Source organism: Schistocerca piceifrons, chromosome 3 (assembly GCF_021461385.2).
Source record: "Schistocerca piceifrons isolate TAMUIC-IGC-003096 chromosome 3, iqSchPice1.1, whole genome shotgun sequence".
Lineage (NCBI taxonomy): Eukaryota > Metazoa > Arthropoda > Insecta > Orthoptera > Acrididae > Schistocerca > Schistocerca piceifrons.
Window position 1 is genome coordinate 389154073 of NC_060140.1, and position 18328 is coordinate 389172400.

An 18328-nucleotide genomic window follows, 5' to 3' on the forward strand; every position below is an offset into this window, starting at 1 on the left:
GTAACATCTACATTTACGTGCACATAGGCCTACATGCTTGGAAAGCAACCATACGGTGCGTGGCAGAGGATACCTTGTACTCTTTCTCGTTCCACACGCAAACGGGGCAAGGTAAAAACGACTGTCAATGTGCTTCCATACGAACCCTTTCTTCTCTTGTCTTGCTTTCACGGTCTTTACGCGAGATGTACATTGCTGGCAACAGAATCGTTCTGCAGCCAGCTGTAAAGGTCAGTTCTCTAAACGTTCTGACTAGTGTTTCCCTCCAGAGATTTCCATGTGAATTCACAGAGCATTTCCGTAACACTTTGTTATATACCAAAATACCATCTAAAAATTCGTCCAAGTTCTGTCTTAGCTGCTCCCAGAACTGAACCGCCTGTGCCAATGATCAGTAGACTGCCAGACAGGGGGAAATGCCGAGCGGCATGCGGCAAACACGGGAGCTATAGTAACACGGGAGAGAACAACCGAGCACCCAAGTCTGTAAGCGAAGCATAATATCATGCAAGCCGAGAGATACCGTCATACTAGCGACAAAGGAGAGTTTCGTAAGGAAGGCTAGGTACAACGCAACACTGTACGTGTCGAGCCAGCAGAAAAGAGCTTCTGAAAAGTTAAGCTGCGAATGTCTGAAGTTATTAGGAGAGCTTACACAGAGGGAAAACCAGAACATGTGATGTCGTAGCCATCCCAATCGCTGCAGGCCGCACGGGAAGCGCCAACATAAATACTCCACCCTTCTTGACAACTGTCTGGTTGCTGAATACTGATTGCCGGCGACTACCCAGTGCGAAGTCTCAGCCGTTGTGTCAGTTGCAGCTGTCCAGTGAGAGGGGAGGCTAAGGAGGTCCACTGGCATGCCTGCTGTTTAGATCTTCTATGAAACCATGAGGCCGGCTGAAAGGATGCTGCTGCTCCCATGTGCACTGCCAACTTCTGAGGCAACACAGTTGGACTGCAGAGGCTGCCATCATCCTGCAGGCCTGTTGGAGGCCTGACCTGCGTGACCTGGACACTGTCCATCATTCAGTTTCAAGAGGGAGAGCACTCCTGTTGCTCATCCTGTTTCTTAGGCCTACACACTGATGGCTCCTGTTTCCTAAATGGGGGTGAGAGCCCCCCTATGAGCCATCGATTACGTCAGATCGACCCAGGGTGAGACTCTTGAGTGCACTTTTCGACGTCAACGAGAGTACTTAGGAGATCGATACACAGAGCTGGAGGCCGCCGGATTCCATGGATCAAAGGCGGCCCTGTGATACAGCAGACTCCACCCAATGCTTCACTCTGCTGGTTGTACTGTGAGTAGAGTGCGCACTGGTTCTCCTCTGTTGATAAAGCGCGGCTCCATCAGCTTGATTGTCGTGTAGTGCTTTGGAAGACAATCCCATTTTAGTGCCCAATGAAAGTGTTAGGTCAATCATGTTTTCCTGGCGCTCTGCAGTGTAACTAGGTCTTCACCACCGCATCCCGCCCGACTCTTTCCTGACGACTGTAGGAGTTGGGGATTGGACTCGTATATCTACTGTCAGCAAGTGGTTACCAGTGGTAGAGACGTCTACACTGATGCCACACCCAGACATCTAGGACAACAGCAGCTTACCATACATGGAGCTCTGATGTGACGTCAATATCTACGAGTTGAATTTCATACAGATTTGGTGGGGTAAGTGAGAGATACTTGTTTACTTTACTGTTCTTTATTTTCTTATGGCCATGTTGAGCCGTAGCGACCATCACAGTACGTTAAGCGCGTCGTTTGCTAGACCGCAGGAACCTACAAACACGTCTCAGGTCCGTGGGAACACTAGGGATGTTACTTGCAGCCAGCGAGGTATCCATACAGTAATTTATCTCGGCATGACTTGCCGTGCATTTAGGCTTTGTCAGCTACCTGTAGTAGATGTGGGAGTGTTGGTCACGTAGCACACCAGTGTGCAGAATCTCGCTGGGTATGATACTGCATAAAGATTAAGTACAGGTCAATTCCTGTTTTTGCCTAGTTTGTGTGCAGTTTCCTTCTTTTCTCGTGTAACGGACGGAGATTAGACAAATGCAAGAAACTCGAGCAGCGACTCTGAATTAAACGGTGGAAGCTCTGAAGAGGCAGATAGCCGCGTTGTTACAAACTGCAACGCAACAAGTGAAGACAGTAAAGCAATGGTAAGGTGAATAGAGCAATGGGACCCCATTGGCGGCCAAAAACACCTTGATACAGGAGAAAATAAAACCCTATCGAGTGTATTCACACATTCCGTCAGTCGTACAGTAGCTATCCCATATCGCCATTTTCAGGGAAATCAACCGAAGATGTATTTATTTTTTTAGTGATATAAAGGGTGCCACCAAACTGGGAAAATGGTCGGAAAAACGTCGTTGAATATGGCTAAATTAAGGTTAGTGGGTGACGCGAAAATTTATGTTATGTACCACGAGACCCTCAGTGAGGTCCAAACGTTTAATGAATTGGCTGACCGTTTAACGCAGCGCTATCGGAACCAGGACGTCATGAGGCACTTGAATGAAAAACTCAATGTAATATACCAGAAGTACGGTGAATCAGTGAAATTCTTCTCTGACAGCATTAGGAAACTGAACGCACAAACACAGAATGCGGAGGCTGGCCAAGTGATTGTGTATGGGGCAAAGAATAGGGCTTTGGATGTATTTCTAAGGCTCATTTCTCCTGATGTGTCACGGACGTCAGAATGCAGAACCCAAATGACTTATCTGTAGCCGTTAGGACTGCTACACAATTTGACGGGATCGACATGGCACACTAAGACAGAGTGATAGCGGTGTTTTTCTTTCTGAAGTGAAGTGTTTTATGTGTGAGCGCACTGCTCACATCAGGAAACAATGTCGACAGCCCAAAACTTATGAATGTGAAGAGGTGGGTCACAAAGAATGTGATTGTCCGAAGAAACTACGGGTCAAGCAACTTCCTAATAATCGGTCGTTAAACAGGTATGGGGGACCGTCATCAGATAGCATTCCCAGTAGAACACGAGACTGCAGAAACGTATGCAGAGACAGGGTGTTGTTTACCAGGCAAAGTAAATGATACGGATCATAAATTTCTACTGGACACAGGGGCTCATGTGTCAGTAGTTAGTTTGGATCTCTTGGGCAGAAAGAGTCTGCGTTCGCTAAAGTACAGCTTACGGGGAGTAAATGAATCTGACGTGAAGTCATTGGGGATAGCGCTGTTCAGTTTTAACGTGTTTTCGAGAAAATGTGTAAGTATTTCCGCGGTTAGTGATGGGACTCGACTTTCTCGCTGAATATCACAAAGTGTAACTGTTTCCTCAAGGGGTAGCAGTTACAAGTGTTAAGCTATCTTAAGGTTCACCGCAAGATATAGCGACGTTGATCTGGGTGAGCATAGGTATGGATTGATTATATGTTGTACAACCACTGGAAACTAACGAAGAATTTGGTAAATCACACACTATTTTCCACGCAGAAGTAGAGTATGTGTCAGTGACGTGAACAAAGATTTTGCGGTTCTGGTTCATCTTGATAATTTTGGCAGGAACGAAGTAGTCTGCCAGAGGGTTTACTAGTTACTAATTTGGATGTTTTGGAGGAAAATGACATGGGTAGATCAAGTGAGGACCTCTGCCGCAAGCAAACCGTCAATGCATCTGCATACATCGGAAGTGAAACATTTACAGGAAAATGATAGAGAAGCCCTAGAAGGTTTGTTACTGTAGCTCATAGATTTGCTTGACCCGAGTGGTTCGTTATCAGCAACGTCACTCACGCAAAACAGAGTACCAACAGGTAGTAATGCTCCAGTGTACAAGAATCCCTACTGAATTCCGAATTGTGTCCAACAGATAACGGAAGAATTTATTGACTAGCAGCTAGCTGGCGGTATTATTATGTATAGTGGTAGTCGGTGGGCGAACAGCCGTAATTTTTTCCCCGAAAAAGTCACCAGATGGGACTAAAACATACAGATTTTGCTGTGACTACCAATACTTCGTTGCACGAACGATCACTGAGGCACATTAGATACCAAACAAACAGAGACTTTCGACAACTTGGGTCACTGTAACTATTTCTCCACAATGAATTTTAACAGCAGATATAACCAAATAGAAGTAGCAACAGAGGATCGACCAAAGACAGCTTTTTTCATACTATGGGGTCATTTCCATTATTGTCGAATGTCATTCGGACTCAAGAATGCATCTGTCACTTTTCAGAGATTATTAGATGGCGTACTTAGAGAACTGAAACCAAAGCAATGTTTGATCTATCTGGATGACGTAATAGTGACTGAAAAGGACGTGGAAGAGCATGTGAAATGTTTGGAGGAGACATTCAGAACACTAAGAACAGCATGACTAACAATTAAACACCGATAAATGTCATTTTGTGACAAAAGAAGTAAATTATCTTGGGCATATAATTAGCCAGGAGGATCTGAGAACACTTCCACGCTTGGTCTCAGCAGTTCAGAATTTTTTGCCATCGAAGACAGGTGAATAGTTGCGAAGGATCATTGGGCTCTGTAACTATTATCGTTGGTTCATAATGGACTTTTCTGAAATTGCCAGACCTTTGAATCGTTTGTTACGGAAAGGAGCAAAATTTGAATGGTCTACCAAATGTCAGTTGGCGTTAAGTATTTTCAAGTGAGCACTGACATTAGACCCAGTTCCGATATTCCCTGATTTTGAAAAAGAATTTATTCTGTTTTGTGATACGAGTAATATCGATCTGGGGTTTGTCCGAGGACAGAACAGGCAAAGAACGCCCTGTAGCATACAAATCTGACAGTTGAACAAAGCGGGGCAAAATTGTCCCACGATTGAGAAGGATATACTACCAGTAATTTAGGCTATTTCTTACTTCTGTTCTTGATGATGTGGCCAAAAGTTTAAGATAGTGATGGATCACGCTGTTCTCACAAGGTTGTTGGGACTGAAGGATCCTTGCAGCAGATTAACAAGGGTACATCGTTTGAGTGAATTTGATTACAAGGTAATATACGAACCAGGGTAAAGCCATGCTAACGCCGACAGTTTGAGTACAAAAAACTGCAGTTCTACAAACTCTGAATGGGAGAGTTGCTGGATGGCGAAAGGCTCAAGCTGCTGATGGCGCCTGTCAACATTTCGAGACGCAACCTCATTTCGTGATGCACTACAGCTTGCTGTGCCGAACAAAAACTGCAGATTACAAGTGGGAGTACCTGAAGCATTCTAGAGCGAAATCTTGCCACAAACACAAGATCATATGTTGTCAGGCCATGGTCGGCGAAAAGCAACTGATCGACGAATTGCCGAAAAATTTTCGTGGGAGACTAGAAAACGTGTCGAGCAATGTGTCAGAAACTGTGTACTTTGTGCGCAGCGAGTTGATATTACCCACCGACAAATTCCTTAACAACATCTACGTGGAGTATCTACGCCATTTGAAATGCTTGGAACACACATTTTAAACCCATTTAATAAAACGACATCAGCAAATAGATGAATAATTACTATAATTGACCATTTCTGGTGTTAATAGTAATGGTTGCAATTAGTGACCATAAAACGAGTACAGTTACTCAAGCATTAGTAAATAATTGGTTGCTCACATTTGGCATTCTGGACACATTAATTACAAACGAGGCTACCAATTTCGTATCTGATCTTATGAAGCAATTTTGTCGATTTATCCGGATTCGCAAGCTGCGAACAAGCCCCTGCCACCTTCAAACGAATTGGAGAACAGAGAGAGTTTATCACACGATCTGGAAGATGTCGAGCTATTGCGTTAACACTAATCATAAAAATTTGGAGGCATATTTAAATTTTGTAGCTGCCACGTACAGTTCTGAAGTCCGTAAGTCTACTAGTCTGTCGCCAGAAAAATGCCTTTACCGTTTGAAGTAATTAAGCTGAACCTTGGATCCGACATCTAATCAGTAAAAACGTTTACTAAGGAATTACAACAATTTGGCAACAAATAAAACGCAAAAATACGGAAGCTTAGAGAGACAAGAGCAGATACTACAATGGAATTGGACATTTATGGTAAGGTCTTATGGGACCAAGCTGGTGAGGTCATCGGACCCTAAGCCTACACACTACTTACTTATAATTTTATGTTCAGTTTTGTATTTTGGATCTATAATTTTGATTATTATAAATTGTTGTGCGTTGCTGTATTCTTCTTTGCGGTATTATATTTTAGATCTCAAGATGATTCATGTGTAGATGAAACTAGTAATGAAAATAAAAATTTATTTGCGATCTTATGTTCGGCGATTTCAGTCCTTAATAAAAAAACTTGCAACAGATCCCATGTCTCCAACGATGACAATATCAACAAGCACGATGAACTGCTTCTCTGTTCTTTCCAGCATACGATCTCCTAGCGTGCTTGATAGATTTGTTAATTTTAGTAATCATCGTCGCTCTGATGATATCATGATCACTTATCCCTGTCTCCTTACTGACACTGTCATTATGGTTAGATATGTTTGTAGCTACAAGGCCTCAAATATTTCCATTACTATGGGTTTTAGAGCCAGTTCATGATCGTTTTTGGAAACTGTGTTCGAAATTATTCTAGACGACTGTATGTCCGTATCGACTGCTTTGAATTCCTAGACGTCTCACTCCATAATCTACATGCAAAAGTCGCCTGCCACTGATAATGCATGGTTGCAGTATTTACGTGCTAGTGTTTTTAAATGTTCTTTTAATTACTCTATAATTGCCACGGCGGAATAAGAAAGCCGAAAAATATCGGATGACTAACTTGACTTCATCGAGGTGGCCTGGTGGTGTCCAGGTTATTTTGCAGCCTGACTCAATTTCGACCTCGATAGATTTAATGTATCTGTCGATTACAACGATGATATCTAGCTTGTCTCTTCGATATACGTCACATGCCTCATCAAATATGTCGGAGCTATTTACATGCTTGGGATTTCACCCTGCTCTCGGTTCCGATTAAACACTGAGGGGAAAAAAGTCGGAACACCAAGAAGGAGTTATGCGACATAAACGGAAGTTGGTAGGCGTGTTTCTAGTTTTCAATCTGAAAGATGATGTCTATTAAAATTTCGCGCCTGTCTCATACGAGTGGCGTTAGTTGCGCCACTATGAGGACACAAATCAGGTTTGCTTTAAATACACGCTGTAATTGCTGTGAGCGTTAGTTACCTCTGCGATTGGCCGTGTTGAATTGATGTCAGTCAAGAATGCCTTTAAGGCGACAAAGACACCATTATCAACGCCTCACTGAGTGAACGAGATCGTGTAATAGTGCTACGAGAAAATGGATGTTTCTCCTGTAATATTTGCAGAAAGATTTGGCAGGAATGTAGCCGCTGTACATGATTGCTGGCAGCGGCGGCCACGAAAATGTATGGTCGCAAGAAGACTGGGCTCCGGACGGCTACATGGCACCACCGAGAAAGAAGACCATCGCGTTCGGGCTGTGGCTGTGGCGCATCGTACTGCATCTGCAGCAGCAGTTTGAGCACCCGTTGGCACCACAGTGACACAACGAACTCTTAGAAAACGGTTACTTCAAGCACAGCTCCGATCCAGACGCCCTGGTAGCGTGCATTCCATTGACCCCAAACCATCGGCATTTGCGACTTCAGGAGCGTCAAGCGAGAGCCACTGAGGGGCAGGGTGGAGATCTATTGTGTTTGCTGATGAAAGCTGGTACTGCCTCGGTGCCAGTGATAGCTGTGTGAAGGACCTGCAACCAACCCTTCTGCGTACTAGACACACTGTAGCTACATCTGGAGTTATGGCTGAAGTACTATCTCGTATGACAGCAGGAACACTGTCATGGTTATCAACGCATCCTGACTGCAAATATGTACATCAGTGAAGTGATTTGCGCAGTTGTGCTGCCATTCATGAATAGTATTCCAGGGAGTGTTTTCCAGAAGGATGACGCTGGCCCACGTACCGCTACTGTAGTCCAGCATGCTCTACAGAGTGTCGACATGTTGCCTTGGCCTGCTAGATCATCTGATCTGTCTCTAATCGATTACGTACGGGACATCATCTACTCCAGTATCATGCACAGCCATCACAACCGTCCCTGTATTGACCGATCAAGCGCGAAAGGCGTGGAACTCCATCCTTAAACCTGGCATCCGGTACTTGTATCCCTGCCCGGTTGCATGCTCACGTTCAATATTCTGGTGGCTATGCCGGTTATTAATGTACCAGCATTTCACAGTTGAAATGACTTATCTCACGCTTACTTGTAATATTAATCACTTAAATATGTTACCTAGGCAAATGTTCCTGGATTTTCATTACTCTACGTTAATTATTTTTGTTTTTGCAAGTTTTTTGCGTCAGTGTAATTTGAGAGTCACAGCCTTCCTGGCTCGCGGTAAATTTGGGGGCTTTGTTAGGAATGCTTCGGCAATTAACTGTTACAATTTTCATGATCGAAGTGTCTTTATTTTTTAAGCGATCTGATTTCGCTCTCTGCACATCGTCTGGCGAGGGTTTACTAGAGGACCTCAAGCTGTCGCCTAGCCTAACAAACTCCCATGAGCACTCCACAAGTACTCTGCTATCGGCATAACATATTTCTGTCTAGTGCACCGCTCGCCTATCAAGGGAAATCCTACAATTCTGCAACGTATAACGTAGGTAATCAGTGGAAAGTTCAGTAGTAAATCTAAAAAATTATATAACAATGATGATCTCTTTGCCTTGAGGAGATGATTAATATTCATTAATAGGGTCAATTTTTAAAGTATTGAATAACGTCTCGCCTTAATCCTAACAAACATCGCCGACTTTTACATATATAATAAACTGGTCCGACACTACATCTGACCGAGCGAGATGGCGCAGTGGTTAGCACACTGGACTCGCATTCGGGAGGACGACGGTTCAATCCCGTCTCCAGCCATCCTGATTTAGGTTTTCCGTGATTTCCCTAAATCGTTTCAGGCAAATGCCAGGATGGTTCCTTTGAAATGGCACGGCCGATTTCCTTCCCAATCCTTCCCTAACCCGAGCTTGCGCTCCGTCTCTAATGACCTCGTTGTCGACGGGACGTTAAACACTAACCACCACCACCACCACCACTACATCTGATAGTAGTGAACACTACCCCTATCGTACACCATGACGAGCAGCAAGTCCGTTTTCGGTAAATTCTTAGCTACAGTATAGAAATGTGGTTCCGATCCTAGTAAATCGGAATGTGTTTGATTAACATTGCTAAACATGACTGCAGAATAGTTTTCTGTAAGCTCTCATTGGGTAAACTGTTTTAGCTTAGTATAAATGAGCGGTTACTGCGAATGACGAAACTCTAAGACGCGATTCTCGCTGAGGCGATACGATATGCCGCACGATTCCTTGTAATAAAAGTGATGTGGCGCGACGCTTGTCGGTGCGACACTGGCGTCCATTGCGCCGTACTTGAAAAATGACGACAAAACCAGCGGCTGTATTTGAATCTGACGACGTTTATTCTTTTTATAACATGCCACCAGTTTCGCCAGTTAGGACCGCTTCATACAATGTTGTTCATTGCACATGAAAACGGTTGTGAATGGCAGGTTTCGTTCGGGGCCTGACGATGACACCATGTGGTGTCGGAACTGCTAGTATGTTTCGAAAAGAATGAACGAAGTTATATTCAAATACAGCCGCTGGCTTTGTTATCTTTATTCCAGTACTACGTGTCCACCTGCAGCCCCACTTGATGGATTACCAGAGACTTCATACCGGCTATACGATATGTGAAGTGATAAGCGATGCAGCCTCCGTTACGACAAAGAAGACAGCACGAATCAAGTTTCTGGCTCAGCTGCAATCATGGGCTCGTCTAAAGAGTACGATATTGTGGATTGTCCGCGTTTGAAGCTCAAAAAACTTAAAAAGGAAAGAAAGTACTGGATGCACCCGTTCAATGCTATTAAAATCAAAGCTAGTCCAGCTGCGATTGCCGTGAGCTCTCTCAAAACGAACACAAATTTCACGAATTCTACAAAATGAATCCAGATAGTTTCCACTTTTTGGAGCAACTAGTATTACCAACTCTGACAAAGCAAGACACAAATTTGGGACTTGCTCTTTATTCTGCTGAGAAGTTACTCAATACAGAAACATAAATTGGTGAAAGTGTGTGAACTGCGTTAAAAATTTCGCCACGAAATAGGTGTACCAATAATGAATTCAATTTGAAAAGCTGCAACTGTTCAGTATGTTACGACAGAGTATGATTTTCAGACTCACGTGTATTTATAAAGAACGTTGCCGGATCTGAAGTCAGATGAGTCACCAACGATGATGTAGTGTTACATGTTGAGTTCTGTGTAGGGCTAGGCAATGTTGTGTTAGAAATGGAAGAAGTTCATTATGATGGGAGAATTCTAACGCCTGCTTCGGCTTGTATCAGCAGCAATGTGAAACAGCTCAGCTCAGCACAGGGTGGTGCGTGGACATGGCGTCGAGCGTTGTGCGGTGTCGCATGTCGCAGCCAGTCGCCCGAATGTATCACGTGTTTACTCGAGACTGGAAAGTGGTACGGCTCTCCTTGGAGCGTTAAAAACAATTTAGGTATGTTAGCTATAATTATCATGCAGTAATATGCACCAACTGTAAACTGGCCAGCGACTACTCGAACACTTTTCACTGCAAACTTCTCAAAGTATGAAGGGTGCTGCATTTTACTTATAAGTATCACATAAACTATTGTTAATAACGAAATGAAAACCAGTTCATTATCAGGTTGTGATGTGTGGCTGTAAGGTGTGCAAAAATATTTGGTTTCCGAATAGTTTCCTCAAAATCGAATAAGAAAGACTGTGTAGTGGAGAACAGGCCCAAAACCCAAAACAGTGGTTTTGTATTTTTTTACGTAAAAAGTAAAAGCTTTACTGAGAAACTAACTACAGAGACGGACGAAGCTTTGCATCATGTACATAAAACAATTTTTTAACGCAAACTGGATGACTTGAAATTTCAACCCCAGCGTATCGTACGGTTCGAGTTCCGTGGATAGACCAGCACCCAGTGTTTTGCCGGGCGGGACGATAGAGATACATGCGTGAACCAGATAATTCGCTTCGAGTATTTTCTATACGCTCTTCAAATGCGGGTGCTTCTGCATCGTATCACGTACCGTACCACATGTTATATTGCCTCAGTGTAAACCGCGCCTCAGTTTTTTACAACTATTACGATTATTTTTTCGTGTTAGCTGCGTAACATTCATGGAAGTAGAGGAAATGAATTTGAACAAAGTAGATTTGTGTTTGATATAATGTCTCAAGCAGACAGCTTGAAAGTTATACATTATACACAATTCATTCTTTCGTATCGAAACCAGGTCTCTTTTAATCATTGAGATAAATTTCCATGGTTTTCTTACAAGACTAAGTACCTATTATAACTTTAGGGATTTACCTGTCACCAACGAAGAAAAGCAGAACAGCAAAAGCGATGGAAATGAAGTGACTGACGGAATATATAGTGTTAGGATACATTTCTCTTTCGCATACCCAGTCTTCCTGGGAGGAAGCAGTTGCTGAAAACCAAGTATCATCATATTCCCAACCGTACATACATGGTGTTGTTTCGTTCTGCTTGTTTGGTACCTTCATCTCGCAACTGCTGTACACTTCTTCCTTCCTAAAACATAAAATAACTGTATCAGTTCTCGGAAAAGGTAAATAATGTATTTTAAGTTTAAATGTATGTTAGAAAGAATTTACTGGTTCTGCACTGCAGGAACTGTATGATAGACATTCCAGTTATTTTCTCACTACAAAAAGCATAGGATAATACCAGCTAATGTTTGGAAAAAGTTTCAATGAAAATGCAAACGTAGTGGACCTGAATGATGTATGGTCCATAAATTAGTGACAGATCTTTTGTTAAAATGTTCGTTGAGCGTCCTTAAAGTCAAGTAGTCTTGTTAAAATGTTAGAGTACAGACAGCTTCAGCACAGAAAATGCCGTTAAATGAAATAATAAGGGGTAATAGCAATTCTCACACAATAACTGGGGCAAAAATTGGCGCTAACAGGAATGTAGCGTCTGGAGAAATAAACTGGTCACTTGCGGACAGCTTGTAGTGGAAGTCGCCAGATTCAGTAACATTCTCACAACTGCTAGTATAAATGTTAGCCTATATATTATGCAGTACATAATTAATTAGTACTAGTGGGCTATCTACTGCAATGTGATTTACCATAGTGACACTTGTACTGCTTGACGATAGTTGATGTCACTAAAGAAACAAAGCATAGTAATGTCGTTAGCAAAGGTTAGCGATTTTGCGTGTCATGTTCCAAATATAAATCTCAAACGCAATAAGAACCGACATATCTGGAAGGTTTCTTCTGGCAGATAACAGCTACAGATGGCACTATGACCCTAAGTAACAGCTGATGCACGTTTATTTTATTTTTAATTAGTAAATGTTGTGTAGTGAATTAATCTCTCTCTCTCCCTCATTCCCTACCTCCCCCCCTCCTTTCCTCCCAAACCCCAGCACCCATTCTCTCTGTTTGTGTGTGTGTGTGCGTGTGTGTGTGTGAGAGAGAGAGAGAGAGAGATGTTTGGTAAAGTTCAATCAGGTTTTTGAAACAGTAAGTGTTCCAGATGGGCTACTTAAATTACAGTTTTTATTTGATTAATGTCTTGAATATGGTTACTACTTGTATGCTGTATAGCCCCACACGAAAGTGATAGGTGAACAATAGACGGCACAGACATGAAGAGAGCGTACACAACTAGAGGTCGTGTTGTAACTGGTTGGTAGAAGGGAGAGACGATGACCCTGCACAATTCATTCATCTACTTCGAATCCCCTTAGAATGATAATTGGGTCCATTCAGTTCAAAAACCTCTGTTCGAAGATTATGATCAAGTCATTCTAATAAAACTCTGCTACTGATCATGGTTAATGCGTCTTTCTTGGAGTGGATTGGTTAGATAGACAACACTTTGATTTGGACCCCAACAATGGGGAAACTGAGCTACTACAGTCACTACTGGTAACCACTGCGTCATTCAAGTACTGCCACACAATGGTGGGTGCAGTCAGGTCTAACAACAGGCGGTTACCTGCCCAAATTAGTCATAACGGAGGGTAGAGAATTAAGCACTTTCTACAAAACTGACCACTTAAATTTTGACAAACGTTTTGAACATCGTGCTGTTGAAATGAAGCAGCCTAATGTAAGAGACCAACATAATTTATGTACCATTTACTTAATGACTACCGCTGAGTCTCTGAACAGACTTGAAAGTGGAATCTTGAAAGTGTCAAGTGCTTCCATCAATTCAGAAGTTAAGTGGGGATATTATGTGGTCATTTTAATATGCAATTTGGAAATAGTTCGTGCACAGATTGATATAAAAAAATCTCTTAGGAGACGTCAGTTTTCAAAATTTAACTGCGGATCCAACAAGAAAAATGTAAAATTCCAGAAACTAAATAGATGCAGTTTTCCTAGGCCCAGAATTTGCCCCATATGTGAGTGTCCTGACTGTCCACCAGGACATCTTCTTAGACAGTAGTTTACCAAAAACAAAGTAAATGTCGTCATTTGCATTCATACACAGAAGAAGTGTCAAATATATTATGAATATTAAAGTGTTTAAAAAACTACATCATAAATCCTGACATAGTGTTTACAAAGAATATAATGTGGAAAAGAAAACCTCAATATTCTTTGACATGTATCATCCTGTTCATTAAAACGGGTCAAGGTACAACGTTCACGCAGGAAAACTCATGTCTGGATCGCAAATGGTGTAAGAGTATCACATAGGATTAAGAATCTCTTTCTACAGGCAAGTTATACTTGCAGATAATCCCAGCCATTTGGCCCATTTTATTTCAAATGAACATTCTGGCTTAATTTGTTTACATAATGTGACCCAGATCATTGAACACAAAGCCCCATATTGGTGGCAGCCACGGCACCTTATCACGTAACAAATCACACTCCTCCTTATCAATGATGTCTCCAAACCATGCTCGCTTCCCTCCACCTATCCCACCTTCACCAACCAGTCTCAGTGAAGTATTAAAAATTAAAAATCAAGTCAAAAAATCAAGGTGATGGAATGAACTCGAACTGTATCAGTACAAAATAGAAATCTTCTTCCCAGACGATCTCCTTTCTTGCCAAACAATAAAAGTGCAATACTTATGTGATGAAACCCATCACAATGCAGCTTCAATAAATAAATTTAAAGAAATGTTGAAGATGGGAAACCTATCTCAACTGTGCTTCATACACCCACGCAAACTCTGCTTCACTCCAGTGAGTCAGAGTGCAATGGTGTGTAAATATGACACCAATGTGCACTATTTCCGTGATATTTAAGTAACACTGTGTAAAGATACAGAGCATAAAGTACCACCTCCATCCCCTCTTCCCCCCCCCCTCCCCCCCAGTGACAGCCTAGTGTTTTAACAGCTATTAAAATGAAACAGCCCATTACAATGTAGCCCCATCTGGGCTGTACTCAAAAATATCCGAACGACAGAAAATATGTATTAAAAATACGATACTTTGCTGCATTTCCACATCTATGAGTAAACTATGTGCACACTTAAAAAAGTATCTGTACTGCAAAAATGACGAAAATGTCGTGAACTATACTTTCATTAATGAGTTCAAACAATAGTTTATGAACTGGCTTACCTGCGGATTTGGTAGATTTCTTCAGAAGCTATGGAATATTGGAAAGAGTATACGCTAATCTCTGTATACGTAATTACAATCCAGCATACATTTTTAAAATGTATCTAAGAAATTCGTAATATGTTGTTGTTGAACATCAGTTTTACTTCAAATACTGTTCCACACACTCTAAGAAACGCGAAATTTAATCAACTGCTCATCCATCTGCTGTTACATACTGTCACCAAAGGAATGTCTACACCAGTAAAGACGTTCACTATTTTATCAATAGCTAACACTTGTTGCAAGACTCAACAGAGAATTAAATTAATTATTTACCGCTACTATGATGACTGTAAAATGTCACAATATTGTTCCTAAGTCTGGAAAACTCTATCAACAACGCTAAAAGGTACCAGGTTTTCCTCAGATTGGTGTAAAAATGACTGCAAACTCTAAAGTAGATACAACAAATCCTCTTTAATGCATAAACACAAGTGGTCTGCTAAAGAGGTAGGTAAACTTCTTGATGAAATGTGAGAATGGGTATAAAATAAACACTCCATAAACAACTGAAAGCCTTCGTTTGCTCTTGGAATGTAATATGAGAGCTGAGCTGTCCTAAACACACTACTGGACAAAGAACTTAGGTATACTCAGCTTTTTCATGGAAGGATCATGGACAGAAACCCAGAGAAACATAAATAAATTATATACGTTTATTCGGTAGTAAATTAATAATGGTCTGAATGTATCGAACGCCTTCCGGAAGTCAAGGAAAATAGCATCTACCTGGGAGCCTGTATCTAATATTTTCTGGGTCTCATGAACAAATAAAGCGAGTTGGGTCTCACACGATCGCTGTTTCCGGAATTATTGTTGATTCCTACAGAGTAGATTCTGGGTTTCCAAAAACGACATGATACTCGAACAAAAAACGTGTTCTAAAATTCTACAACAGATCGACGTCAGAGATATAGGTCTATAGTTTTGCACATCTGCTCGACGACCCTTCCTGAAGACTGGGACTACCTGTGCTCTTTTCCAATCATTTGGAACCTTCCGTTGCTCTAGGGCAGGCTGTTCCAGCTCGTCGGCTCCGTTGTGAGCTGCAGAGCACTCCCTACTCCAGGGAGCCGTTCCGCTCGCTGTGACCATTCAAGTGGGCCGGCACGCCGGCAAGTGGCACGGCTGGCTGAGGCAGGCGGCAAGGCAAGCGTTTTGATGTGCCAGCTTACAAGCTTACAAGATCGACAACCTCATACTCTTAACTGCTAAGACATGGTGACATGCTACACCAGGAAATACGATGTTCAGGAAATAAATGAGAAACAACTGTTTTACAAGAAATTGCATACTAAATTTATTGAGGCTCTGTAGCTTGGCATTTTCTTTCCATTACAAGATCGGAAATATCAGGCGTCAAAGTGTTCGCAGCGTTAATGCGGAGGATGGCCTTCATTGTTGCATCCTGAAGAAACGATCGTTCCTTACTTTTTACTCTTTCCATTGCTGAGAAAAGCTACTCACAACTATACGTAGATCCAAACATGCACATGATCTGAGCGGCATTGTTGTGAAGCTTGGGAAATGGTTTTAGCTGTAATGAACGATACCATCGTGACAAATCCAACGTGTTGTAGTACCTCTCTTTCAACAAAGTTGAATTTTACAAATCAATAATCTCCAATTGAAGTGACGATGACAAGTCATCGGGAAAAATTGAAAAAGGAGTGCTGGACACCTTAAGTTCCATTTCCAAACTAGTGGGGTCTCGGAATCATGTTTCAAACGAAGTGATGTGATGCTTTAACTTTGCTTGGTAATTTCCGAAAGTAGTACCTTCCGGTCGTTTTAAAGAAGCAAGACGATTGAAGAACGTTAAATGTCCATTACTCATCTGCCTCTCAAATGAACGTAACTTTTCCATGAACGCTCTGATCTGGTCGTGCATGTCAACGATTAGCTGTTCTTCGCCCTGCAGTGACAAATTTAAATTATTCAGATGCATAGTTATGTCAGCTAGGAACGCCAGATCTGATATCCATTTTATATCTTTCAGACAACGCATTTCTTCCCCTTTCATTTCGAGAAAATGGGATATTTTCTCACGAATGGCAAAGAAAACATCAAGAACTTTTTCCCGACTCAGCCAACGAATTGTACTGTGGTAAGGTATATCGCCATACTCCACTTCGATATCTTTCAGGAATCCTTTTAATTGACGATGATTCATACCGTGAGAGCGCACAAAATTCACACACTTCACGACATCTTTCATTACGCCACCTAGCTATACTGTTTCAGCACACAGTGCCTCTTGGTGAATAAAACAATGAAGAGTCAAAATGTCTTTCCCGAATTCGTCCCTGAGTTTATTTTTCAAACGAGAAGCAAAACCTTGGTGACGCCCGATCATTTGTGGTGGACCGCCTGTCGCTACAGAATGGAGCTTATACCACGGCAAATTCATATTGTCCACTGATTCACAAACAGCTTCAAAAATGTCACGTCCTCTTGCGGTGTAATCTAGTGGTACCACAGCCAAGAGTTCTTCAGTTACTTACAGCTCCATGTCGACAGCATCCACAAAGACTACAAGCTGAGCACAGTCCGATATGTCGGTGCTTTGGTCAAGCGCTAGCGAAAATGCAACAAAATACTCCGCCTTTTTCCTGAGCTGTGTCTCTAAATCCGCTGCCATATCCAGTATTCGACGAGACGTTGTTTACTTCGACAGGCAAACCCCTTCAATTGCCTGCACATCCCTTGGAAACAAACATTCTGCAACTGCTACCATGCACGATTTTACGTGTGGTCCCACCGAAAAATGCTTGCCACTCGTCGCAATGATGTGAGCGATTCTGTAGCTTGCTCGAATTGCAAATTCGGTAGTGTTTTCTCCGCTGTAATTCACTTGAAAATTATAAATGAACTATGTTGCATGTTTTGATACCCTCCGTATTACGAAACCGTTTTTAAACTTACGTCTCCTGGTATGTCGTTCTTTAGCCTGGCTACCAGTTCTCTGCGTGCAACGCCTTCTACCTGATCGTAGTGCGCTGCGTGAAGACGTGTATAATGTCGTTATATATTGTAGCTCTTCGCAGAATTAAATACTTTATGACATACAAGACACTGCGGACTGCCATCCCCCTCAATGAATAGAAAGGTATCCTCCAATAGAGGTACAGGGCCCCCGTGGCTAGTCATAGCTGTCATTGAGCACGGATTATTGCGTCAGTTGCGGCTGCATGCGGCCAGGGTTCAGTGAGTTCGCTTTCTCCCTCCACGCTGGCTCCGAGCTGCTGCAGTGAGCGCTCCGGAGCGCTCCGGCTCCCTGGAGCTCGATTGGAACAGCCTGCTCTAGAGACTTGCGGTACACGGCTGTTAGAAGGGGGGCAAGTTCTTTCACGTACTCTGTGTAGAATGGAATTGGTATCCCGTCAGGTCCAGTGGACTTTCCTCTGTTGAGTGATTCCAGTTGCTTTTCTATTCCTTGGACACTTATTTCGATGTCAGCCATTTTTTCGTTTGTGCGAGGATTTAGAGAAGGAACTACAGTGCGGTCTTCCTCTGTGAAACAGCTTTGGAAAAAGGTGTTAGTATTTCAGCTTTAGTCGTGTCATCCTCTGTTTCAATGCCATCATCATCCCGGAGTGTCTGGACATGCTGTTT

At 42.4% G+C, this 18328-nt stretch overlaps 1 protein-coding gene across 1 annotated transcript in view; it reads right to left on the minus strand.

Annotated features, from left to right (window-relative positions):
* The window catches only part of LOC124789780 (solute carrier family 22 member 7-like), a 131938-nt gene that overhangs the window by 85939 nt on the left and 27671 nt on the right, over nt 1-18328 (minus strand). Inside the window, exon 3 of the mRNA XM_047257245.1 lies at nt 11415-11639. Coding sequence (XP_047113201.1) covers nt 11415-11639 — 225 coding nt within the window. The remainder of the gene's footprint in view (nt 1-11414; nt 11640-18328) is intronic.